The sequence below is a fragment of the Dermacentor albipictus genome, chromosome 4 (assembly GCF_038994185.2).
Source record: "Dermacentor albipictus isolate Rhodes 1998 colony chromosome 4, USDA_Dalb.pri_finalv2, whole genome shotgun sequence".
Lineage (NCBI taxonomy): Eukaryota > Metazoa > Arthropoda > Arachnida > Ixodida > Ixodidae > Dermacentor > Dermacentor albipictus.
In genome coordinates, this window is record NC_091824.1 from 101,154,038 (window position 1) to 101,181,514 (window position 27,477).

Below are 27,477 nucleotides of genomic sequence, written 5' to 3' on the forward strand. Positions count from 1 at the left end.
GAACTGTGTATCGTGTAAAACTGTTGTTTCCTTTTCAATCTAAGTAATTTCGTTTTGACTGATTAAATACCAAAGCAGTTGGACAGGAAACCACGAGAACATGTTGCTATTATCACACAAATACTTTAGCACTTCAGAAAACATGAATCGCAGGAACATCGACCTAATAAAAAAAAATAATACTTTCTCGCAGTTATGGCCGCACCTGTAAGGCCTCCCACTAATGCTGACGTATAATCACTATCGCACTCACCTATGGTTCTAGTGATTCTATAGTTCTATAGTTTTAGCATGATTCTAGTGAATGACTATATCCTCACTGCAGATAAAAAAATTCTAATAAAAAGTGTTCCAGGGAGTTTTCCACATTACCAGTTCATGATCAGACAACCTGACCTGCAAGCGCTCCACAGGGTCTCTACCAAGTTGACATTACCAAATTCCCTGAGCTTTCCAGGTTTTGCCCGAGTGCATTTGCAAAATTCCTTGAGCGACACAGAACCTTGTTTAATGTCAAGACGGGCTGACACCATGTTGCACGATGCTGTCACTCTCTAAGTGCGCACGTTAAAAAATAAAAACGACTTAACCCAGTTTGATTAGTAAGGAGTAATGTTTATTTTATTCAAAATAGAAAACTGAAGGGAGGGGTAGTAAAATGCACAGCGAATAAGATATGTTAAAAAAAGAAAATGGTAACGCCCATCGGAAATAAAGTCGAACATTTTCAAATACGAATAAAAGGAGATGCATATAGAAGCAATAACTTTGTCACGGGTGAGATTCTCTCAGCAGCTGGAAAGTCAACCTGAACTGTCCTGACATACTATCAGCTCACGCACAATGCCTCAGTGTTGCATTTCACAGCTTTAAAGAGTTTATTTTGGTTTGGATGAGGGTCAGCTGGAACTCGGCATCAGCCAACACTTTCCTTCTTGAACTCAATCTCCTTCAAAGTGGCAGCAGTACGCTTCCTTTCCTGTTCATTCTACAATGCGTAGGTTCTTTCTGTTCTCACCCTCGTTCTGCCATGTATTTGCCCCACGAACTATTTGAAGCATCTTCTTAATCAGTTGTACAGTCAATGTGCGATTTATTGGGCTCCCTAGGGGCCACTAGAACTTCCGAAAAAATCAGGCAGTCCGAAAAAAATGAATGTATGTCTTTTACTGCCCTTCAGGGCTCAAATTACCACAGGCACGCCTGAAACAGCTGCGAAGGTCTGCCAGTACACTTAATAGGCATATCTGTGCTCGTACTGTGACAGGAGATGGCAGGTGCACGCGTGTATAATTAGAGAATACGTGCTGTGTACCGTGACAATTGCCCCTTCCCACGCTTGTTACGATTCACCGCAATAGTTTCGTTACGCTTTACGACGTAACATTACAGTATGTACTAAGGCGAAGCTAACTGCACCTAAATGCACCTTGCTTTCCAAGCTTCGAAGCTAATCGTGAGGACCACAAAGAAGGAGTTGCATTGCTGACAGCGGCGAATTCTTTCAATGAAAAACACGGCACCTAACGGCAACAACCTTTATAGCAAACATCGAAGCAGCTGGGCTTCGTGTCGCTGCGGTGGTGGTTACAGCTGTCAGCGGATCTGCATGCGAGAGCGCCGGTTCGAGGTGGCGAGATAATCAGAATGGCGGTGTTGGTGTTGATTAGTGCAGTTTCGGATCTGCAATCGCGGCAAAACGTCTGGAAAATCGAACGGTGAAGGGTTCTTGCGTCTGAAATTTCAGACATCCTTATACATTGACTCTACGGGGTACGTGGTGGTGTCCGCATTATCGGGCATGTCCCAAAAATCGGGCGCTAAGAAAATCGGCCGTTGACTGTACACTGGCACCTCCTTCAACCGACGACATGGCATCAAAGACAACTCGTTACAATTCCTCGCTTTTATACTCGAGCCAGCATTAGGACGACTTTCGTCTGCTTTCAATAAAATGACAGCTAATTTTCCATGATAGAAGCACAAATTCCCTGAGTTTTCCCCGAGTATTTCCAGTTTTCCAGGTTGTTAGACACCCTGGCTCCATTGCATTAAGAAAAATAGGTAGTATGAAAGTTGGTTATCATTCCCTTTAAAGTCTGCCCACATACTTATCCCATGAATTCACGTAATAAGTGATATCCTCAAAATGGGGCAGCCTTGACCGTGGCCCTTGGTTTACTAGATGCAGTGACTGCAACAGTGGAGAAATGATAACCTACTGGGGTATCATTATCTTGTAATAGACATAACTGGCATGAACCATGTGACCTTGTGTTGACAGTGAAGCACTGTAATAATGCTAAGCATTTCTAGAGCTGTCAGTGCTTCTCCTGCACATACTGAGTACCTTTTCCTAATAAAGGCTCTCTTTGAAAGGTCCCTGACAGAGAGTTATGAATCTTTAGAAATGCCTTGCAGTGTACACACTACTCACTGAGATGAAAATATTCAAAGAGGTCAAATATCTGCAAAGATATTACTGCATTTTCTGAATTATAACTTGTCCATTGGTATACAGTCGCCAACTGATTTCTCAGACTGCAAAAATTCGGACATGCTTGATTATTCGGTCTGCTTCGCGGCACCGCTATTCTCCCCATAGACCATGATGTACAGTAAAACCTCGTTAAACCGTACCTGCTTAAACAGCAGTTTCGTTTTAAAAGTAGTAAAGTCAAATCCCCGACTCAGCGGCCATTGAACGTAATGTTTTGTATCCGCATAAACTGTACCAGTTTATTGCGTACGCAACGTCAAAACGTAGCGTTTCCACTTTTCATAGCGCAAACACGGCAATGCGTCGTCTCCATCGGGCGGCCCGACAGAACAACAAGACTTAGAGATCGGAACAAGGGCCTCCAAGCACCCTGAGCATTTGCGCGTGTAGCGACATCAACATCATTTTGACGCCGTGCCAGAGAGTGTTGTGGCGTCGTGCAAGCGAGGACTCGCGTCATGCCAAAGCTTGGATAAAAAAAGACGCCGGGTGCTCAGCACAGAAGACGAATTAGACATCGTCTGTGCTATCGAACGTGACATGAAGAAGTTGCCGCTGGCACGCGACAGGGATCTGCTGTTGACTACAGTGTGTGGCATTCGGAATGCGAAGGAGTTGCTCGGCAGCGCTACTGCGACGGCAAAGAGATGTCGGCTACGAGGTTCGACTTTTTGCCATCGTTGCCTATGTTGTTGCCGAAGTGTCGACCAGCAACAGTGATGAAGATGACACGGAAAGCGACACCACGGGCGATTCACGCCCTACAGTGGCAGAAGCTGCTCGTTACGTCAGCCTCATGAATGCAATCGTCGCGACAAGAACAGGGCGCGATAACGTAACTATTCCAAACGAAAAGTATTCCGAACTCCGGCAACCGGCAATGAAAGAGGCGCCCCGGGACTTCTGCAGCACTACTGTGCGCTTGCACGGAGAATACGTAATGCCAACGAGGAATCCACCATGCGAGTGTTTGCCGAGAAGAGGGGGCTGGCTGAAAAGCTGGCACGCAGTTTCAGTAAGTTTGAGGCCGCTATCATCGTGCTAGGCCGTCGCGGCATCAAATGGAAGTAACACTTCTGTCGCGCGAAGTGAAAAAATACTGCATGTTTTTTCCCCTTTCATTGCACACTCTCTGAGTTCCCTTTTCGACGGGTAAGTAGGCGATCTCATGCTAATTCGGTTAAACAGTACGACCGTTTAGTACGTACTTTTTCCGAACTCCGGCCAACTACGGTTTAATGAGGTTTCACTGTATAACAAGTGCCAAAAGTTCAGACACCTTGCAGCCTCTCGTCTGATTTTTCGGATACTCCTTGAGCCAACTTAATCAAGAGCACCATGCACAGACTCTGACCGGTGCATGGTTTGACTTGCTAACACCATTTTTGTTTTGAACGGAGCTTCCTTGCTGCCCCACGAAGTGGCGCTACTGCAAATCCCAGCTCATCATCATCGTTTCTGCCTGGTTCGATAGAGTGGCTACTGCAGTTCCTGTCTCAGCTTAGTAAGCCACGTCAAGACAATCCAGCAGCTGATTTGTTTCTTCGTGCACGACGCTGTGAATGGCCCCGTTTTTTGTTTGTGCGACTGGTGTCAGCGTGATGGCGTGGTGGTGTTTGCTTTGCGTGTTGTGTCAAGGATGTGGTCATCCAACGTGGCATACGGAAACATTGCATCAAGTGTCTAATGATGCCGAGAGCGCCCGCGCAAACTGCGCTGGGGAATGCCGGCAAGCGGGTGCCGGGAGATATAGGATTTGTCGCCTTCCGATGTGCTCCCTACTGACGCTGAAAATGTTCTGCCAAGACCTGCGCAATGGTTGCATTGCGATTCCGGACAGCGTCTCGTTTGACAGCTTCACAGGTGCTGACACTGCTGTACTGACATGTGCAGAACTCGATGACGGCGATTCTGAGTCGGCTCCAATGACTCCGAGTACAAGCAGTGACTGTGCTTTCAGCCGCCTATAGTCACCGTACAACCCTTTCCGAGATTCAGGCTTATCTGATTGCGCGTAAGCGGAACGGCGTGCAATGGCGCATTCACGACTTCCTAAAAAATTGTGGGGTTTTACGTGCCAAAACCACTTTCTGATTAGTATGAGGCATCACGTAGTGGAGGACTCCGGAAATGTCGACCACCTGGGGTTCTTTAACGTGCACCTAAATCTAAGCACACGGGTGTTTTTGCATTTCGCCCCCATCTATATGTGGCTGCCGTGGCCGGGATTCAATCCCGCGACCTCGTGCTCAGCAGCCCAACACCATAGCCACTGAGCAACTACGGTGGGTATTCACGACTTCAAGACTACTGTTGAGCCCGAATAAGTGCATGGAAATAAAGGACCTTTTTTTTTTCTTAATTTGCTTTTTCGGACACCTGTAAATTCGGACATTTCCGCAGTCCCCGTGAGGTCTGAATAAACGGTCGGCGACTGTAATTCCTCCCCCCCCCCCCCTTCGCAAATTTCAAAGGAAAGATTGGAATATAACTCGGTCTGCATAATGAAATAATACACGTATCTACTACACTCACTGCAAAATGCGAAACTTACCCAGTTTCAGGGTACTAAATTTCTGTAAACAAAATTTTTATGAGCTGTAAATCATAGCAGCAAAAGCTCTTCAATATGTTTGATGTGGAGGACACATTGGGAGTATTTCAAAGTGTACCCTACCGGTGAACATGGAGTTTCATGTTCACTTAATATACCTGTCATACGGTATATGGTACAGCACTGGTAAGCTTCAGTTTTGCGAGTTTTGTTTGGATTATGAAAAATGAATCACTTAGAGCATTGTCTGCAGTGTTCTTTGTAAAAAATTCCAAAACAAAAAAATTTCGCCATTTTTTAGTCAGAATTTTAGACAGCAGCATAGCATGAAAGGGGTTAATGTGATTAGCATTCTTTGGTAGCTTTACCCAGTTTGAGGTATGTCTCTCTGCATCTAACCTATTTCATGCCAGCTTGGGTTACTAGGTAGTCCATGGTCTAATGGACAGCATATCAGGCTGCTTGCTGAGGGAATCAGGATTGAAACCAATCGCCGGAAATGTTTTAATACTATTGGCATTCTTTAGGAACTTCACCCAGTTTGTGGTATGCATGTGTGTATCTAACCTCTTTCAGGTAAACTTGGGTCACTGGTTATGTGCCGCTCTTTAATGAACCACTTTCATGCCAACTTGGATTAATGGATATGGGCCACTGCATACCGTATTTTTGCACGTATAACCTGCACCAAAATTTCAAAAATCTAACAGTAAAGTGGGGGCGTGAATTATATGCGAACTTCGCCTTGAAATAAAGCTTCATGGCAGTGCTGCGCACACTGCCGTGAAGCCACACCTCAAGGCAAGATTCTTTGCCATTCAAAGTTTTGTTATCTCCTAGGGAACCCAACCTTCTCTCTTCCCCTCTTTCCCAGTTGCCCATTTTCCTTCGCTTTGCGAGTTGTCACTTTGCGTTTAGTAGTAAGCGAAGAGAGCACGCGGTGAAGACAAACTAAAATGTCACCCGTTCCCATGATGCTCCCTCATTCTGCACAAAGCGCTTCGCGACATGGCAGTGAGTCAAATTGTTGTTCGGATTTTCAGCTTGGTCGCGTTTACTCCATTGCCTTTGAGAGGGCTTTTTTCATCTATGCCATTATCCTCATTTGTGTGAGTGCTAGCTGCGAAGTGATCCAATTCACATCACATATCATGTGACTGATTCGTCCGCAATAACGTCGGGCGTGTGAATCTAGCTTTGTCAGCATCGCCGAAGAATGGGGGGACAGAGCCGCTGGCTGAAGATACGATGTAGCAAGTTGCGCATCTGTGAATGGAAACTGCTTTGGGAAAGATCTGAGCAGTGTTGTATGCAGTTACTTCCGTGGATTATATACGGGGATATTTTTGTTTCTTTCTGGTTTGTTGTATTCGGGGTGCAGATTATACACAGTGGCAGGTTATGAGCGCAAAAATACAGCATGCACTTTCATGCCTACTTGGGTCATAGGTATGTGACACTAGGCACATGCCTCTGTTAAATAAATGAAAGAAAAAAAAAATTAAAGGTGTGTCTGGTGTTGGACAGGAGCTAACCAGCATCATATATTATTCAGACAATCTCGTCTGATAGTCGTCTCCACCTTTCAACACAAAGCCGTGAGCATCTGGCATTCCTTGAACTAGGAGGCAGAGCACAAGCATGCAAGCTGAACATGTGACTTGCTCTCGGAGAACAAAATGGCAGAAGTGAAAAGAATATAAAAACAGCAAACGTCCAATTTTGCCTATGCTCCCAACACCAGTGAGATGAGCGTTCGTTGAGACTTAAGCATGCAGTGGCCTGCACTACAGCGAACAGTCGTCAACAGCAACATTGCCATCATGATGTAACGCCTGCACTCAATCAGATGAAGCTTTGCAGACAGTTGTGTCATCGAGAATCGTACTCTCATAATTTTTACACACCATGTGATAATGTGCTAAGCCATAATGCGAAGTTGGCTGCCCTTGCGACACTTCTGCCAGAACACCAAAAATGCAAAAGAGAATAAACTGCTGTTATCTACAATAACAATGAAGGTCCCGTATGTGAGTTTTCATTGGCCTACAAAATTGTGACCAACCTCAGTGGGATGGTCCCTTCCCCAGCTTCAATCTTCGTTCTCAGCAGCCCTCGCACTCGACGGTTTGGGTGTTTGTCAGCATTCAGGGATGCAGAGTCGGCCATCAGCTCATGAGGGGAAAAAATGCGACCATCTCCACAAGGCGACGTACTTATGTACAAGTGAAACCTGCAGGCAGGAGGCAAAAAACACTTATGTTAGTATAACCTTAGTGCATTGAGAAAGAACTGAAAGTGTTCAATAGTGTAATTTCTAATTATTACTGAAGTGCAATACATATCTAGATTATCAGAAAATGGAAAATTAGTATTATCTGCAATGCAATAGAAAAAAAAGGACACTTAAAAATAATTATGCAAAGCAGTGTCAAATTGACACATTTATGCAATGCTAAAGAAACGTGCATAACCACAGGCTGAATTATGCACAACTATTTTGTTCGTAAACAGTAGCTTTAACATGATATAATTTAGGAATAAATTGAAGTCTTCTTTATTCACTGAAAATTATTTCTGTGACATTGCAGCATAGACACACTCTTTTCATTATTGGCACCTCCCAAGAACTATGTTCTGAAGCAGATAGGCACAGCAGGCAGGCGATGTGTCTATCAATAAATATGTTATACTATATATTACTGTGTATATATATTGATCCAGTTTAATAACCGGGCTGAAGTAAGTTAAAATCTGCTTTCATATTGTGATAAATATTGCATACTTTCAGAAGAAAGGGAGCGTCGTCTGCTCACACTCGGTCACGGCTGCTTTCGTAGGCATTAAACTTTGGCCATCTTGCTTATCGGTGCTGTAGAAGTCTGGTCCCACTAATTTCAACTAGTTCTGAACACTCAACTAGCATCAAAACCACGCGTAACTTAAGGTCAGACCACACACATGCGTGCCCCTCTGCCCTCACTCCTAGCCACTCTTGTTATACACCTTGGCAGACTTCGCTTCGTATTGAGCTATTGATAGTGAGTCAAAATACGTAAGTTGGATGTGGCTACTATGTATTCGTCGATCGAGCTGGTACAGAACAAAGCCGGTCCACACCACACAGCACTGCCAGACTGGAGCATATGAGCACAAGTACACAATCAAACACCATCATGCACAAAACAAACACTTGCATACACACTACAGTTGCATGTGACTGCAGTCTGTTACGTAGAGTAGACATTGCAGCTGCCGCGACGAGACCGCTGGATGAGCACACTGTGGCTCGCTGAGGTCAACCGCATTTGGCCCATCATAGGCGCCAAAATTGCAAGTAGTGCACCTAGTGAACATCCAAAATCAAATTTGAAGTGTGTGCCACGGTGACATTCAGCAGGCATTAGTAGCGCAGTTGACACACCCCACTCTGCCACAGCCTTTGCAGTGCAAGGCATTGAAGAAAGGACAGGAGCACCACAAAGGGGATCCTACGTGACCATTGATTGCCAATACCTCCCCTATTGCTGAATGCATTGAAGTGCTTTTTGCATAAAAGTATTTTTGAAATAATCTATTTTAATTTCAAATGCATTTATCAACTTTGGTAAAATGTGGTTCAAGGCCCCTTTAAGCAATGAGACTTCACTGTTGCTTCCTGTGACAAGTAAAAAAAGCAAGTCTGCCTTACTTGATGTCTGGCTTCACACGGAACCCTTGCTTGTCTGGCCTCTGCTCAAGGATGGATTCTTCTCCTTTGCCATTCTTCCAGAGCTCGAGCTGCCCATACAGGAAGTCCTTGAAACAACGTCGGGACACAACCTCGGCGTGGCAGTCCTGCAGCACTGCCCCATTCATGCTGATGTACTCCCCGTTGATGCACTTTGTGCCCGTGGCCACTGTCAAGACCTTTACATCATCCTCCTTGTCTTTCTCAGATGCCGGCATGGTCATGATGATGCCTGCCAGCACTTTCCATTTGGCGCTCTCTGCCCGGTCAGCCATCACCTTCTGCAATGTCTCATTGACTGTGTTGCCCAGTCGATCAGCCAGAGCCTGGGGCAGGGTGTCTACAATTGGACCTTTTTCGTCGCGCTTGAGTGCTCCGGAGGGATGGGCCATGATGTTGTACAACTTGAGCAGTGCTGCACGTGCTGCCGCTGCCTTGGCCAGCCTCTTGTTGGACCCGCATCCTTCGTAAACATCGCCATTGGTTGTTGTAACTGCCATGGTAAAGCGCTGTGTGGGCACTGCTGCATTCTCCGACACGAGCGTGTACTCTAGGCCTGGCTGCAGCTCATTGAGCAGCATCACTGGGTTTTTCTTGTCTGCCTCTTCGGCAGCTTTTGTAGCCTTCTTCTCTGCATCTCCGTCCTTGCCACCCGAGAAACGCTTCAGCTGGTCTCGGTGAAATTCTTCAATGGGGTTTTCAGCAGTGAATCCACTGAAGATGCCACTGCTTTCGTCTTGTTCTACGTCATCACTGGTGAAGTCCCCAGAATGGACCATTGAGCGGCTCATGGCCCAGTAAGCTTCGGGCACATTACGGAATTGCACGAAAGACTTCAAAGCAGCCTGTGCTGCTGCATGCTTTGCCAACTGCTTGGACTGGCCACGGCCCGTGAATCGCTGGCCGTCAACCTCAACAGAGACAACAAAGCTGGGCTGGTGAGCTGGCCCTTCTTGAGAGTCTACGGAGTACTTCAGGCCTGGTTTGAGCTCATTCAGCTGCATGAGCGCATTTTTCGGCTGCACCATTTTAGGTGAAATGCTGTTCTTTTTCTGCTTTTTGCGGGCACTGCCCTGCGAGCTCCCCGATTTGCGCTTAGTTCCTGGCGTGATGCTTTCATCCCCCTCTTCTGCTTTGCCATTTGGCTCTTGCCCTGTAACAACAGGCAGCAACTATTTAAGACAAGCAACTGCTGTGCAACAGACGCTGAGGGGATGTGCACTACACACCTGACAAATGTCAAGTTTCAGTTGCATTCCTGTAACTGTGAGTGCAGCTATTTCCTAAAACATTACTGAATTGAAATCACATAGTAACACAACATATGAAACACAGAAAAAGCACAAAGCTGCCTCGCCGTTCATATATCAGTATAAACATCGTATGCAAGCTTTTTTTTTTTTCTCTCTCTCTATTTAAGTCTTACCCCACTCTCCCCAGCTTTCTGAATTCGGTTTAAAAACAGACAATACATGTCACCCAAACAATGGGGCATGATAGCTTTCTCGTGCATGTAGAAAACGAAACGATTAAAACGGCAACGTCACCAAAAGCGATGAATGCGATCTCATAGGAAGCCAAGTGTGATGAAAACTGCACCAGCAGTTAATTCAGGCGAATTTCGCCACACGCAACGACAAATTTCCACGCAGGGAAAGAGAGAGAGGTCATCTAAGCCTGCTTCGGCTCATCGATTCTGCAAGCGATCGGCGCGTACAGTTAAACCGCATTACACGCAACTTTACGCACAACACTGCAGCCCCGACTGCCGCATGCTTCCGACTGCGCGCAGTTAACTCGCTCTGCATTGCACGCTCCACACACACACACACACAAATATAATCAGCAGTATCCTCTCACAAATAAATATTTTCGCACACGTCCAAGATGAGGTATCCGGGAAACAGTATGGTAAAAAATGATTTGTTTACAGGTCGCGGTAGGGGCAAACGATCGCAAGCTCGCAAGTGTGTTGAAGCTAGGCCTAAAGCCGGTAACGGATTAAGCACGCTGATCTTCACAGACACACTCAACGTAAATTACCGACTGCTTTCGCATGCACGGCTTTAATGACTGTCCTATTCACTATTCAAACGATAAACCGTACTAAACAAGCACAAACACACAACAGCGCGCAGCCAACGTACCGTGCCCATCTTTTGTCTTCTGGGGAGTCTGGACCATTGTTACGTCTTCTTTGGAGCTCGCCGTTACCGTCGACATTTAGAGCAAATACACGAAGTAAGCGGCGTTTTCACTAAATTGACTTCGACTCGGTATCCACAAATTATTGGATCCTTATAATGCACAAGGCAAACGCCAAGGAAAACTGAAGCTGGCAAAGCAGCTAACAGCGTAGCCAGACTTGCTCGATTTACACGCCGTGGGATAAAATAATTACATCATACATAGAAAAGCCAAGCAACCAAGTTGCCTTTAATAAATTACTAAAGAAAGTGCAATTTAAACTGGTAGCAGGCTATTCACTTTTACCTACTGGTGTACGTATTCAAACACAAAGCAAGTTTCAGTTCGGATTAATTTTAAGAAAGTACCTTCAAACCCCCAGATCGTAGGAAATGCGCTCGTCCATCCTCATCAAATTCTCGAAGTATCTCGCCGCTAGAGTGTCGTTGTGTCGACAAGCTGAGTGGAGCTAGTGGAGCGGTGATCGCTGCGGCGTTATTGTTCATCAATGGGATTAGTAGACCCGATGTGTTGTGTTTGTGTTTTAGTCGTGTATTAGTCAGGGCCAAGTGGCCCTTCCAAGACCTCTGACTTACGTTGCGCGTTTCGCAGCAATGGCAACGATATCCACGGCCGCACCGACGTCCGCGGATGCCTGCCTGAGCATCGTGCACAGCCTAATGTGTCACAGGCAGGGTGGTGAATCTGAAAGCTTTGCCAAACGCGCCATCGAAAGCTTGGTCAAGAAGCTTAAGGAGAAAAGGGACGAACTTGACAGCCTCATCACAGCTATCACGACAAATGGTGCCCATCCGAGCAAATGTGTGACCATTCAGCGAACTTTAGATGGTAGGCTTCAGGTATGTAGTACTACACAACATCGAGCGTGCTGAACTGCGAACCACTAAGCAGAGCATGGAATGCTGTGTCACATATCTTATGCAGGTCGCAGGAAGAAAAGGTTTTCCGCACGTTATTTATGCTCGCATCTGGAGGTGGCCTGATCTCCACAAGAACGAGCTGAAGCATGTGAAGTACTGTCAGTACGCATTTGACCTGAAGTGTGACAGTGTCTGCGTCAACCCATACCATTACGAAAGGGTCGTATCTCCTGGCATCGGTATGGTTGTTTCTTTCTTCAGTATGCTGCATGTATACAGGTTTCAAACTAAGCATTAGTCGCCACGCTATTCAACGCGCGGAGCATGCCGTAAAACGGTAGTCACGCCTTTGCCGTGACATATGCGTCGCGTGTGACGCCCGGTTCATATTGCGTAGTCACATTTGTCCGGCGATTTCGTGTTCTGGTGGTACAGTAAAGCGGCAAGAGCTGTCATCTTTTAGGTCGTGTTCTCAAAAGCATGTGTGTAGTGTACGTATGTGAACTGAGCCTGTACTAATCCTTTTCTTTCTGATCTGCAGATCTCTCTGGGCTGACTCTCCAGCATTCAGGTATGACATTTTGCGTTCGTGTGTGTGCACAGCTTAATGTGTATCAGGCAGGGTAGTGAATCAGAAATCTTGGCCAAGAAGTTTAAGAAGTGTGTGTTTGTTGATATTATTGCTACGCTACCAACTCTTGTTTCATTTTTGCATTGGTGCATTTACACATATCTGCAAATGCTTTAAATAGAATGCGCACTGGGCTATAAACAGCCTCAGTCATAATACATGGGAAACAGTTACGTGCAGTAACAATAGCACAGCCAGCCAAAATAATTTTTAAAAGAGTTTAACACAAGTTGACCCTGTAAAGCACTGTTGTAAGCAAATTATTTAGAAGTCAACTTTGGTGCAAGTGTACTACATCGAGGTATTGGCTTAGCAGTAAAGACGACATACAGCTCTTTGTGTCCCCTGTTTTGTGCACTTTAAGAGGGCCACTAGCAATTCACAAAAATATGTTGCAAACTTTTGAAGGATAGTACTAGATTGTAGTATTGTTGATTGAGTCAAACAAAATATTAGCAGTTAGATGAGAAATTCTAGTTCTTGAATCTGCACAGAAAGCAGCATAAAATGAGACTTGACACTCCACAGTAAGGGTTCGGTACTAACCTTGCTGTCTCCTCACATGATCGCTAGGCAATGCACATAACTTAGCCACCATTAAACACATTGTGCCAATTTTTTAAAAGGGCATCCATCGTATTTTAGCACTTGCCCTCTTTTCAGTGGGTATTATGACTTAACTTTTTATTGACGAGTGTCACGTAGAGGCAACATACCAGAAAAAAAAAAACATTCTTGCTGAGTTTTGGTATTGAGTATAAATTTTCTGACTAAATGTCTTTGGCCAACACTGAATGATAGGCAGCAAGTATTATTTGTTGGTTTAGAGCAGGAAAAGAGGATGAGGAAGAAGTTTGGCATGCAACTCGCTTTCTTTTGAAAGCACAATCAGAGGAGACGGACCGATGCAAGCTCTCTGGCCTCTCTGGCGTCCCGTATATGATGTAAAGCAAATTGCATGTACGCCTTGTAGTGCACACATGACAAGAGCTGTCTAAAAGTTCCAAACGAAGTCATAGATGGCTTGGGGTGAAGCCCACTTCCAGTAGTCTGCCTAGAGTTTCCCTCCTATTGGTGAAAAAGTTTCTGCGAAATATTGTTCTTTTTGTTGATTATGCTTATTCTCTATTTGTTTTGCACATTTAGGTAGCAAATAAATATATGGTTTAGGTAATTATATGTGATGTGAAGAGTTAATAGATGCCTTCCGCATCAAAAATTGTCATGGCACTGTGACAACCATCGTTGCATGGTAGCATGTACAAGTGCTTTTGTTTGTGTGTAAATTTTCCTAGTTTCTCAGTGGGCTGTGGCCTTCCTGCATGCTACAATAGGTTAACGCCTCATTCTGGCTGAAGGAGTGTCAGCACTGCTCGTGTAGTGACCATAGTTACGTGAAAAAGTCATTTTGTGCTTGAAGGTCTTCCCTAAGTAATGGACACCAGACTGTCAAAGGCACATTGAATGGACATGAAAAGAGCATGTTTATATTATTGTTTATATCATTATACTGAAGGCATGCAGAATGGGATGATTGCCTCGATAATGAGAAGGCTAATGTGCATGGCTTAGGTGCACTTGTTTTCGACTTCTTATTTATGCCGCCATGCAATCACTATTGTGCTGGCTTACCCGCTGTGGTTGCTTAGTGGCTTTGGTGTTGGGCTGCTTAGCATAAGGTCGCTGGATCAAATCCCGACCCTGGTGGTTGCATTTCAGTGGGGGCAAAATGCGAAAACACCCGTTTGCTTAAATTTAGGTGCACATTAAAGAATCCCAGGTGGTTAAAATTATTCTGGAATTCCCCCACTACAGCATGTCTCATAATCAGATCGTGGTTTTGGCACATAAAACCCCCCCAGTTGTCTTTTTCTCTCTTGTGTGCACATTTTCGAAGGCTGGATTTTGTCATTTGTTTGTGAAACCCATAATTTAAACCTATTGTGCTGTCTTATCACAGTTTTCAGTACAAGTCTACATGTTACCACATGGTATTTAAAAGAAGCATTTTCCTAAGAATCTTTTCTTGAGTGTTTCTCGTGTAACTGCTGAGGTATTGGGCACTGTAGATAGTAAGCTTTTGGCTTCATTCAGAGAGAGAGAAAGAAAAAAAAGTTGGTTCCTTAAAAGTCTACAGTTGGTCCATGTTAAATGATCAGCAAGTTCTGTCCATTTTGACGTTCTGCTTGCTCTTTTATCTCTGATTTCTTTATGCTCATATTTGCATAATTTTGTCAACTACTGCTTACAAAAAGTAAGTTTATTCGTCTGCAGCGTTAACTTCTGCCGCAGTACAATTTGAAACCAGTAGATTGATATGAAGTAATCAACAAAACTAAGTTCTGTCTACATCATTTTATGCAGGCTTCAGTGATCATGATCACTATAGCGGCCATGTGCATAGTGTTTACAGTGACTTTTCTTTACACATGGTGTTCAGTGTTCACAGTGTCCAGCTAATACCTAATGACAGACCTTGTGGAATGGCAGCTACTGCCTTCCAGTGTATATCCCTTGCAAGACCTTGTACACCTGTAGGTTGAAGCATATTTTGGCTGGCTGTTCAACAGCAGTATTACATATGAAAGTTGCATGAAAATGACTGTGATAGGTCAGTAGTAGCCTTGGGTACAGTGTTTCCATATTTCATTAATATCAGTTTACAATGTCCCATGAAATTCTGCAGTGTTCCATCTACTGAGATATTTAATGTAAATAACTGATTAATGATGCATGGTTACTGTGCTCTGTTTTGTCTCCTCTATCCTTTAATTTCTTGCAGATGTATTTGGTGGTGGTGATGGCCATTATGTCAAAAACGAATATGGAGACCTGGATTGTGGCCCCAGTGGCCTGCAGCATGTACCACAGACCATCCAGCATCATCCCTCACAGACGTCTTCGCAGGCGTCATCGACAGATCCCTATGGACGGCCGATGCTGCTGTCTCCTTCAAGTACAGGTGAGAACTACCAAGCAAAGGCTTCTGTGCTCCTCTTCTAATGCACCTCTAGTATCGTAAAATCTGTTCTCATCTGCTGTATTAATCATATTCTGAACTCATTCTAGATGTCAAATTGATTTACACACTGCATATTTGAGTAGAGTCTACACACCCATTTGCAAACATCTTGGAGTGTCCTAGGTTGGGACAAAAGGCAGCTACTTTGCCCTGCCCAAAGGGCAGTAGCTATGTTGATTCCGGTTTCAACCTGCACATAGGCATCAAAGAGGGAGGTACCAAATTCTAAAACATTGCATGGCACAGGGAGCAGATGACGACGCTGAGTGGTGTAGTAACAAGCTGCCAAATGATGTGGGGACACGCGAGTGGCAATCAGCCAGGCTTACCACTGTGTTCAAGGCCCTTTGGCATTCCCAAAAATTCGAACGCAAGTGTTGTTTATGCAAGAGGTGTCTGTGTTTTTTGAAAGAAACTGGTACATCACACAAGTTTCCGAGCCATGCAGATGCTTAGATTGTCCAGTCTATAGCCGGTTTATGAGTTCTTATCCTAAATATCACTTAGGTGCTTTATTAAAATGCAGTAAATATCTCTGTCAGTGCCTGATTGTAAATACGAGGTACAGACCTGGTAACTTGGGACTATGAAAGATAGTAAAGTTGGAAGTAAAAAAATACTGGAATCTGGTGAATAATATTAAGAATTCCTTATTGAACTAATGAATACGTTGTTGTGCTAACAGGAAAATAAAGACTTAGGAAAACAAATTAGAAACGACCTATTGCTTCTTGTTTGTCTTCTGAAGTCTTTATTTTCCTGTTAGCACAACAATATATTCATTAGATCTCAACCAACTCGCCCAGCAACAAGTTCTACTCAACTTGTTTATGGAAGATGTGAGCTGTCTATTAAAAACAAAAGCTTTGTTTTGTATGGACACTGTAAACAGTGCCTTTGCTTTCACTAAAGCGAGAATGATCTGCATCACAGACAAACTGAAATTTTCGTTGGGTTTATTTGTGAAACAGTTGTGTAATAATAAAATCTAAGAATCGCTTGGTGGGATGCTTTATTCCAGAGGTGTGTAAATATTTGAACATCTTGAATAATGAATTGAATAGTCACTACAGTCGAACGCACTTATAATGATACCGGTTTTAACAATAGTATATCACTTACATAACAATGAGAAGCTGCTGCACCGTCAACTTTTGTATGTTTTCCATGGTGAAATAACCCACTTACTACAATGCCCTGATGCCGCATTATCGCTTGTGACGATGAAGTCTGGCTGCTAGGTGTCTGTGCCGAAAGGTAGTGAAATGCGAAAACCTTAAAAAGAAAACGAGAAATCTGAGCCGCGGAACAATAGTCCGTTGCCCCGCAGCACGTTCATTTTGCAGCCTTTTCTGCACGCCTCTCCCCCGTCACCCTACCACCCCTCCGAACAGGAATGGGCTGTGCCCATGACTCTACGCCGCCGCACCCTCTGAGACACGAATGGATAGCGCCAACTGCACTGCTCACTGGCTCCTCATTCACCGCACTTCTGCAAACAGCTTAATCTCTTGCGTTCGTCTGCGTCAAAATTGTTCCTGGCTCCGTGGTTTTTCAGCCTCGTTTGACTCACCATTGAAATGGAATGTAGCTGGTTCGCCCGCTGAATATTGGCAATGCATGACATTGCTGGCGAAAAGGAAGCGCACAGCTATAGATTTGCAAAAGTGCTTCTAACCAATGAGGCGATTGTTGCGAAACATGCTTGCATTGGATAGCGACAACGATGATGGCAGCAATGATGCGGTAAGGCAGGCTGCCACAACGTTGTCCTCACAGGAGGCCCGGCAGATTATTCAGTTCTTCTCGTGCTTTATTTTCACGAGGAGCCTTCTGCTGCACTACTTGGAGCACCTGGATGCCTTGGAGAAGGATGTCGGCAAGCTTTGTGTAATGCATGCAAGGCTGACGGACATAGGGTTTTCTCGTACAAGCCAGTGAAAAGTATGTGGCGAGATGCTTGTGGAGATCTCGCCTAAGCATTTCTTCTGGATTTCTCAAGCTGACAGGCTGCCATGACAACTTTTTTGCATTTTTTAAAGGTAGTGACTACAGTGACGGGGCCCGGCACTTTAACATCTGTACTACAGTGACGGGGCCCGGTACTTTAACATATGCACTACAGTGACGGGGCCCGGCACTTTAACATATACACTACAGTGACGGGGCCCGGCGCTTTAACCTCAGCCCTGCAGTGACGGGGCCCGTCTCCTTAACCACAGACGGGACCGGCACTTTACGTCAACACTGTAGCGACGTCAATGGCCGCACTTCTTTCAAACATTCTATGCAAACAACTTCGAGCACTTCACGGCAGACTTTATTAAGGTCCTGAGGAGCGACTCCGAAACCCCCTTAAGAGGGAGGGGGCCGCCGCGAGCCGTTCCGACGTTGGGACGGGCAGGCCGTGTCTGACCGCCTCCTCCCACTCTTCTTCCGTGGTGAGATGACCGTGGTCCCGTAACGAGGGACACCGCCAGAGCATGTGTTCTAAAGTGCAGAATGGATCTCCGCAAACCTGCCCAGCACGGACGCGGCGTTAGGTTGCCCCTGTGATCCACCACGGCTGCTGCAAACCGGTCGGACGAACCATATTGGGCGACGTCGACGAACGCGACCGATCGTGGATCGTCGGCGACGGATCCGAGAAGTGCGGCCGCTCGGGCCCGGCGTGTGCCTACATTGCGTTGCGCGGGAACGGCGAGACCGTGACGGCCTCCCGCGACCACGCGTCGAGCACGCACCGCCTTTCCCTGACAGGTTAAAGTCCAGCGCCTCCAGGATCCGCCTCCCCGCAGGCGAGGAAGCGAGCCTGACAACCTGGACTAACTTTTGTGACCCAAGCTCATCGAAGGTGTTGTGGACCCCCAGCTGCATGAGTTTCTCGGTGCTGGCGCCTATGGGGATGCCAAGCACTTCACGGACCGCAGTATTTTATTCCAGTACTGTCAGCAACTTCCGTGCAGTAATGGAATACATTGATTACGCACATACGGATCGAACGACCGCAATGGGTACTTGTCCATGAATGTACAATCTTTTGCGTATGCACTGTAACACCTATGATGATTATAATAAAGAAAGAAAGTTCACTCTAATGGAAGGAGAACGGTAAAAACACATTAAAAAAGGCACGGCACATGTTCCTCCTTGTGTAGCACCAGACAATGAATATTCTACTGAATTAAGAAAAAGAAGCAGCGGGTAATTGCTCGCTTAGAAGACCGATAAAGATGCAGTTAGATGAAACTTGAGAAATAATGATATTGAAACTTCCAAGACTTTAGAAGAAAAGAAAAAGAAAATTAAGACTGAATCATCGCGACGGAACATATCACAAGTCGCTGTAGGCGTCGGAAGACCCTAGCTATAACGAAATTATTTTTGAACAGCTCCGATAGTGTCCATGCAACAATGGTTGCTTGCGTACTCTCAAATGTTCATATGCTGCGGCATAAAGCTCACGGCACGGTGCGAAAACGTGCTCAGAGTGAAAGCGATCGACATGCATGCAGACGCGAAGTCGGTCACCGCGAACCCGTGCGATCGCTGCATTGCAGCTTCATTCTGTTATGCTATATTTAGTTACACAGACAGCCATCCCACTATAAGAACATATTTCACATAGTTTTCTCAGCGATTGCTTACGTTTCACGCAAACCGGTTCGGTGGGATCGATTGCGGCGACCGCTCGCAGTGTCCCAGCTTACTGTACGTAGTAGGCAAAGAGATAGCATTTGTAAACCATCCTGTGCTTTCTGTTTGTCCAACATGATTAATTTAAAGTTAAAATACTGCCATTTCGAGAGTACTTGCAACATTGTTCAGGAGGGCTGCCGCGTAGTATGTTTATTTAGCCTTTATTTAACGCCGATGCATGTGAGGCGCTTCCGACAGACTCTATGAAACTCTAGGAAACTCTATGGTCCTCGCCCCCAATACCGACATCTTTATAGTGACGGCCCCGTCGGTGTAGTGTTGTTGTTAAAGCGACGGGCCCCGTCACCGTAGTGTGGATGTTAAAGTACCGGGCCCCGTCACTGTAGTGCAGATGTTAATGTGCCGGGCCCCGTCACTGTAGTCACTACCTTTTTTAAAAGGCCCCTTTTGGGGCCACCAATGATATGCCTCGGCGGAGCTTGCGTATCGCTTGCCACCTGTGGCCCCTCTTTGCAGTTATTATAACAGTGCAATTCCTAACGCCAACAGCCGCGGCTTGTTACATACAAACAGAGCGCACAGGAAGCAGTTAAACGAGTGAACGCAGTAGGCAGCCAGATGGAGGAAGGTGATAAGGAGGGGCACTGGCCTCCTCGCCATTATAGTTTTCTCACAACGGCTCTGCCATTCCCCTATTCTGATTTTTTTCATGCTACCCGGTTATAGCATTTATCGATTATAACAATGGAATTTTTGGGACAATTGAATATTGTTATAAGTGGGTTCGACTGTATTTGTAAATGGATATATTTTTCGGATGATTCCTGAATATTTGAAATTGCCAACTGTGCATGCTAAGATACAATATTAGGTTGAAAGTCGGGCATATTTTATCCTGGATCAGCCATAGTAAACTTGGATCATAGCCATAGTATATAGAACATAGTACAGTCGCCGACCGTTTATTCGGACCTCACGGAGACTGTGAAAATGTCCGAAAAAGCAGATTAAGTGGAAAAAAATGAAATCCTTTATTTCCACGCACGTATTCAGGCTTGGCAGTAGGCTTGAAAAAATTGTGAATGCGCCGTTGCACGCCGTTCCGTTTACGCGCAATCAGGTAAGCCTGAATCTCGGTGAGGGTCGTACGGCGGCTGAAAGCACAGTCACTGCTTGTACACGCTCCGCATGCAATGGCAGCATAGCACATGGTGCGTCATCTTCCAACTCAGAGTCATCGTCTGGCGGTGCAGCAGAAGTCTGACGAATGATCTTGCCGTCGTCGAGTTCTGCGCATGTTAGTACAGCAGTGTCAGCACCTGTGAAACTGTCAAATGAGACGGTGTCTGGAATCGCAGTGCAACCACTGCGCAGGTCTCGGCAGAACATTTTCCGCGTCAGTAGGGAGCACATTGGAAGGCGACAAATCTTAGGCCTCCCGGCACCCACTTGCCAGCATTCCCCAGCGCAGTCTGCACGGGCACTGTTGGCGCCATTAGACACTTGACGCGATGTTTCCGTATGCCGCGTTGGATCACCGAAACCTCGACACAGCGCACAAAGCAAACACCACCGTGCCAAAACCAGTCACACAAACGAAAAACGCGGCCTACTCGCAGCATCGTGTGCGAAGAAACAAAGCAGCTACTGCATTGTCTTGACATGGCTTACTAAGCTGAAACCGGAACTGCTGTAGAGCCACTCTATCAAACCAGTAGAAACGATGATGATGAGCGGGGATTTCCAGTAGCGCCACTTCGTGGGGCAGCAAGGAGGCTCCGTTCAAAAGAAAAATGGCGTTCAGCAAGTCACCATGTGCCGGTCAGAGTCGGTGCATGGTGCTCTCGATCGAGTTGGCTCAAGGAGTGTCCGAAAAATCAGACGAGAGGTTGCAAGGTGTTCGAACTTTCGGCAGTTGTTATACATTATGGTCTATGGGGATAATGGTGGTGCCGCAAAGCTGACCGAATAATCGGGCATGTCCGAATTTTTGGAGTCCGGAAAATCGGTCGGCGACTGTACATAGCCATAGTAAACTCAAGAACTTGCATACTAGAAGAGCACACTATGTCGTTATGGGAGCCAGGATATTACAGCTAACAGCGATCATTTGCACTCAATCTAGAGTATGCGAACAAACTACCATATTTACACGACTGTAAGTAGACCCCCCTGTATTGTATGACAGGGAAAAAAAAATGAGCATCCCACGCCGAATGCACCCAACCACACGCAGCCGTCAGGGAGGCTCTTTTGACAGGTCCTGTTGGCGTAAGTTCGCAGTCTTCTGCCGCCAGCCACTCTTTGTACTCACGGTGGAGCAGACCCTTAAAAGGCGAAGATCTGGGCTTGTTTCATGACCATGTCGCACTTTACTGGCAGGGACCGACCACGCATTTCAGCGACATACCGTAACAACCGGACTATAGGTCGGACCGGAATATAGGTCGATCCCCCAACTAGCGAATTCTAAAAATGAAAAAAATCTTTTTCAATGGCACAAGTGCCGAAAGACACCCTTACCTTAAATCAAATGCGACTCGTGCACAATAGTGACAGTATTTATTTAAATGCTGCTCGCATGTGCACCAGGCCAATTTTTAACAGTATCGCGCAACCATCGACCCGCGTGCTTGTCAGCAGCTTATTAACGGCGCTGAGTGGCGAAACAAATGAGATACGCACATGTATACATGTGTGCTTACTTTCACTATTTTGCCACTCCGTGCCGTGATGATAAGGTGCTGACAAACACGCGGGTCACACGATACTGTTAAAAATTGGCCGGGTGTACAGTACGCAGAAGGGCACAAAGAGCGGAAGCGCTACTCCGAATCAGAGCAACGCCTTTAATCAGAGTGGTCCGAACTAGTGTCGGATGACGAGTGCTTCTCGCTGCCCAGTCCAGAGGCGCGCGCGTGATCTCTACCGCTTTCAAACGGATGCATTCGGCTGTGACAGGCAGCGATCTTACACGCAGCTCCCGGACGAACTCCGCAACCTTGTCTTCCAGTTGTGCAGTCCGCTGCAGTTTGCCCACGAAATGGCGTTTTCTGTTGGTTTGCTGCTTCTGTCTCCGCCAGTACCGAATACTATTTTCGGATACTCCAAATTCGCACACTCAATCGCCTTTTTCTTGAAGGCGACGGTAACTTGTCGTCGGCTTCCGCTCATTTTGAAACAAAATGTGAAAAAGCAGCCTTTAACCAGTATAACTTTGTGACAGTGTAAATGCAAATTGGCAGTGCCACAATGTCGCCACAACGCAACTAGTAGTGATGGCCACGACGCGCTGCTGCTGATGGCGATAACGAAGGCGCTTCTTTACTTCATCCGCCCATTGTTGCAAGATTTCCGCAGTTTTTTTACCAATGTGCGATATATAAGACGAGGGTCGACTTTTCGCAATGGTTTTTTAAAAAAAAGTGCGACCTACATTCCGGTTCTTACGGTAAGCTGCAAGCTTGGCCTACAGCTCCGGAAAGCGTTCAGATTTCGGCATGTGGGAAATTCGCACTTGCGGCCCGCTGCACAGTGATTTGTTTCTTCAGTGTAAAGGATGGCAGCCCTCTTGAATGCTGCTGTTAACAAGTGCCGAATGATTAGTGGGCCTGGAGCACTCATGACGACTGAGGAAGCATGGAAGTAGCATGCAGCCGGCAGTCAAGTCGAACGCGTCAAACCAGTGCCTTTGGTCATACTATAGGGAAAGCTAAGTGCAACAGGGAAAGAGAAACCCGTGACCCATGAGCGGTGTCTGCTCTTCCATGAACTACCGATACTCCCTGCAAGTGCCGCCGCGAATGGAATAGCAGCGATTCCATTAACTATCGACCCCCCCCCATGAGTGTGGCACGCACTGTAAAACTCTCAAAATGTTGAAAAACCCTTCCGAAAAGCGAACAAACACCCGGAATAGCGAAAAGCAATGGGTAAGGCCATAGAGCAAACATAAACTTGTAATTAAGTGGTAGCTCCCGTTGGTCTTTACATTGACTTTATACGGCAGCTCTAATAATCGAACTTGTGCAAAATGTTGTTAGGTGACGCCAATTGTAAAGCCACTGAACGCTGTTTTCTAGTTATTCTTTTCTTAAATTTCAGTTTTTTTTTCTTCTCGCCAAGTTATGTGGAATACCATTAAAAATGCAATGACCAACAAAGTAACTTCGCATTTATTCTGTGATACTGTGCTATGCCAACTGAATGTCGCCAAGAAGTAATAAGATAACTGAGGCCATAATGCGAATGGCATACGCTGTACGTTGATGGGTGTTGTTCATTCAGCGTGCTAACACGAAGGAGAACCCAAAGCGCGCATTATTGATAAACCCCGGTAGTAATCGTCACGGAAGTGGTTAGAGCACAACACTGTTGTTCTTGAGTGCTTGAAGTTGTTTCGCTTCACAGCAGCCTCCCACTTAGCTGAAAGCTTCTTGTCTTGCAGGAACTAATGGAACATCGGAACATCGTCGCGGCCGCTTGTGTTCGTGCAAGTTTAGGCTGCACAGAATGCCGCCATGATCGGCCTACTAGTTCAATTGATGCTGTGCACGTCAGCTACCACTCCTATATACACACAAAAAAGGAATGTTGGGTCGAGCGAAGCAGATTAGGACGGCACGCACGCAGAAATAAGCCCAGTCAGGCACGGTCGCGGAGGCTGCGAAGGAACGGAACACCAGTGCTGACGTCACTATGCCGCGGTTTCAGGTCTCCGCTCGTATCGTCAGCGTCAGCAGCAGCGCGCGGCGCTCGACGGGGGGTGTAGCTACAGTGCAATTATAACTGACGATTGCGTTGCTCCTAAGTGAAAAATCCCCCCCCAAATTTTGCCTGCATGGTTTATAAGGTTCCCGCATCCATATATGAGCGTCTTATTGAATTCGACAGACTCTACAGCTTCCCTTTAATAGTGGTTTCCAAGGAACGTATATATAGGTTTCCTTTGCCAGGTGTATGACATTTTTTTCCTGTAGTGAACTTTCCTTCACCTTGTGGGCTTCTGAAGAACTGATTTGCCATAACCTATTGGTGCTCTGCAATGTCAAATATAAAACATCTTTTCTTGATTCGTCTGTATTTCACTCACGTTCAGCATTGCCTAGCATGCTCCAAACCTGCTCCAATGTGCCAAATTTGCCACTCCCAGAGCTAATCCAGAAATTCCTTGCCTGCTTCCATCCCTTACATAGCGACACTCAACTTTTTGCTGGAGCTTTGCCCGCTTGGCTTTGTTGTGTAGCTTCCAGCATACTAGAGGTATGAAAAGAGAGAGAAAGCTGGGTATTGGTGTGACAACGGCACTTATAGTTAGACGATTGAGAAAATATTTGCGACAAGAGATTCGTGAGATGTCTCCTTTTTTTAGTGAGGCCATTCTATGATTAGTTAAAGTGTTTAAGGGCCCCTTTAATAGGAGCCCATGTCACTTATTGTGAACACATGTTTTGCGACAGACATCAGGACATTGTAACCACTGACTGTCGCCGAGCTCAGCACGGCTGACAAAATCGAATGTAAAAAAGAGGCAAAGGTGTAAGTGGCTGATCCACACCCCCATTTGTAAATGTTGTTATGGCCTTCGATACCTTCGATACCAGTTCTTCCATACACGCGTTTTCACAGAAAGTGAAAAAAGACCATAAGTGCTCAAAGAGAGGCTATCATTATCAAATAAATTCAACTCAAATGCCAAATGAAGATCGCAGCCTTCGTTTACTGTGATTCACTGCCTCAACCACTCCAAAAAGATTTTAATGTTCAGTCTAACCACCAGGCAGCGATAGCAAGCTTTATTTACCAAGTTTTGAATAGTTTGTTGGCTTTCCATAAACTGTAAATAAAGTTTTGTATGAGAGAAGCTTTTTTCTGATTTGTACTGCTTCTGCATGCATAATGGGATGGGATGCTTTCCCAGATCATATAGTATTTTTCTATGGCCTCCTAAGGAACACATCAGTGGGGTTCTACTGTAATTAAGAAGTCCGGAAAATTGGGCTATAAAAAATCACTCAGCGACTGTATTTGTATTCTCTTGAAATCTGTTTTGCCCTAACCTTACACACTTGGAAAATTATTAGTGTCAATACAACAATCGCAAGCAAACTTTGAAAATTAAGTATTCTACTATAAAATTGTTAAAATTAGCAGTTAAGTATTCTACTACACAAAGACCTCAACCATAGATTTCGGTTAGCCCCTACCTGTATCTACCAAGGCAGCAATTATGCAATGATTCTACACCAAACTCCATTCATTTTTACACTTTGTTGTTGGTTTCAACTCCACACCACGTCCATTATCACCAGGCTCGGCTGGTTGTGAGCAGCGGGTAATAAGAAATTAGTAGACCTGCCGTGGTGGCTTAGCAGCTATGGTGTTGTGCTGCTAAGCACGAGGTCGGGGGATCAAATCCCAGCTGCCCTAGTTGCGTTTTGATGGGGGGGGAATGCAAAAACGCACATGTCCCGTTCATTGGGGGCACGTTAAAGATCCTCAGGTAATCAAAGCGATCCGGAGTCCCCTACTACGGTGTGCCTCATAATTAGCAGTTTTGGCATGTAAAAACCCAGAATCTAATTTTTAATTTTGAGAAAGTAATAGAACAAGGGGAAAGGAATCGTCACTGTATACCAGTCCATACAAGAAGCTCATTGTTGCTATTTGGTTTTGTTTATGTGAGAGCAGAAAGCGTAGTGAGCTGAGGACAAAGCTAAGCAAAACATGCAAGCTGATGCACAGGGCAAATTTTTTCTTGCCGTGCATTGGGAGTACGAGCAATGTGAGTATTTCTTGCATGTGTGAGAACTTAATGTCTGAGAAGATGTTCCATTTTCTTTATGTGCCCTTTTGCAGGGCCTGGAGCCGCATCTCCAAATGGCAGCCTCACAAGTCAGTCAAGCCAGTCGGCCATTAATCCGGCTGCGGCTGTGCCACAAGCTTCCCCTTCTGCCGTGCTTCCTCAGCAGCCAGTCCCAGGGGTAGTGGCAACTGCACCTTCCCAACAGCAACCGCCACCACAGGCTGGAACTGCCAACCCTGTCACGCAGCCGCCGTCCAGTTCAGCACAAGGGAGCACAGCCCAGCAGGGATATTTTGCATCTGTCTTGGACAGCCCATCTTTGAGTAAGCACAACATTCCATTTCTTGTGTGACGTGTTTTGGTAACCACTTAGCTACACATATCTTTTGTCATGCCAGATACCACTTTTAGTGTGATATCAATTATACGGGTGCCCGAGGCGCATTCTCACTTTGGTGGCACTGCTGCTGTCCTGTCCTGCTTTCGACAACGCATGTGCGGGTCGCATACGAAGGTTTAGAAAGTTTCCAGAGGTGCGGTCTGCACTTGTCTGCAAAGACATCAAAACAAAGTGGGTGCACGGTCAACGCTTCGCTCAGTCGGCTCGGTGGCAAAGCCACGACATTGTTCTGCCTTTTGCTGCTGGCATGAGCATTGTATACAGGTACACCATAAGCACGCTACGTGTTCTTGTTGAGTTGCTGTGTTTGTGCACTGGTCGAAGTGGAATGGACAGTAAATATGAAGCTATCATTATCTAAAAGAGTTAAGCCTCATTATAACGAAGTCGTACTTGCAGCGAAAAACCTTTAATAAATGTAATTACTGTAGGCTCTCGATAATTCAAACTCGAGGGGACCCCAGGATTTTGTTTGAATTACCACATAAATATGACTCAGGGCAACATACCAACTTGTATTGTAATGAAACATTCACATATATTCAATAACATAACAATCACACACATTTAAATACTATGCACATTTTGGAGAAAAAAAATCACGATTGGATGATTGCTTTGTTGCTGCATGAGTCTTCAAAACAAAATTTTATATGCTAGCAAGGGCAGCCAGTTCTTTGCGAAAGTTTTCCACAGTGGTCAAGGATTTGCAAACATAATGTCGTGCACGCGCAAGAAAACATGAACACACCTCACTCAATGACCGCGGGAACTTGCTGTCAAGACGCTGGAGTGAGAAAGTGCACCAGCAGCAGCAAGTGAATTGACCTTTGTGCTGTGTCTCGCGTCAGCGTGAACTGAGTCATGAAAACACACCATGTGGCGTACTCAGTCGTCGTTTCGGATGGCTTTCAAGATGCAGTGGCCTCGGTGGGCGGGCACACCTACCTGCCATGCGGAGTAGACACCTCCCCCCCCCTTCCTACCCTCCCCACGGAGCCTTGTGCACAATGGAAGACTGCGCGCTTCCTCCCTGCTTCCTTCTCACTTCCTTCTCTTGCACCCGTGAGATTGAGCTGCGATCACTGGCTCACCTTCGCACGTTTT

The 27,477-nt window shown here is 45.7% G+C and overlaps 2 protein-coding genes across 4 annotated transcripts in view; one reads left to right on the forward strand and one right to left on the reverse strand.

Moving 5' to 3' along the window:
* Positions 1-11,328, reverse strand: part of Adar (Adenosine deaminase acting on RNA) — a 44,642-nt gene extending 33,314 nt beyond the window's left edge. For both annotated transcript variants that reach the window (XM_065435442.2, XM_065435441.2), the window contains exons 1-3: positions 10,932-11,328; positions 8,746-9,937; positions 7,120-7,287 (exon numbers count right to left, since the gene is read on the reverse strand). In XM_065435442.2, coding sequence (XP_065291514.1) covers positions 7,120-7,287; positions 8,746-9,937; positions 10,932-11,007 — 1,436 coding nt within the window. In that variant the 5' untranslated portion in view covers positions 11,008-11,328. The remainder of the gene's footprint in view (positions 1-7,119; positions 7,288-8,745; positions 9,938-10,931) is intronic.
* A 102-nt stretch (positions 11,329-11,430) lies between these two features.
* Positions 11,431-27,477, forward strand: part of Med (Smad/Smad4 homolog Medea) — a 63,862-nt gene continuing 47,815 nt past the window's right edge. For both annotated transcript variants that reach the window (XM_065435443.2, XM_065435444.2), the window contains exons 1-5: positions 11,431-11,831; positions 11,917-12,091; positions 12,394-12,423; positions 15,266-15,445; positions 26,024-26,293. In XM_065435443.2, the coding sequence (XP_065291515.1) occupies positions 11,586-11,831; positions 11,917-12,091; positions 12,394-12,423; positions 15,266-15,445; positions 26,024-26,293 (901 nt within the window). In that variant the 5' untranslated portion in view covers positions 11,431-11,585. The remainder of the gene's footprint in view (positions 11,832-11,916; positions 12,092-12,393; positions 12,424-15,265; positions 15,446-26,023; positions 26,294-27,477) is intronic.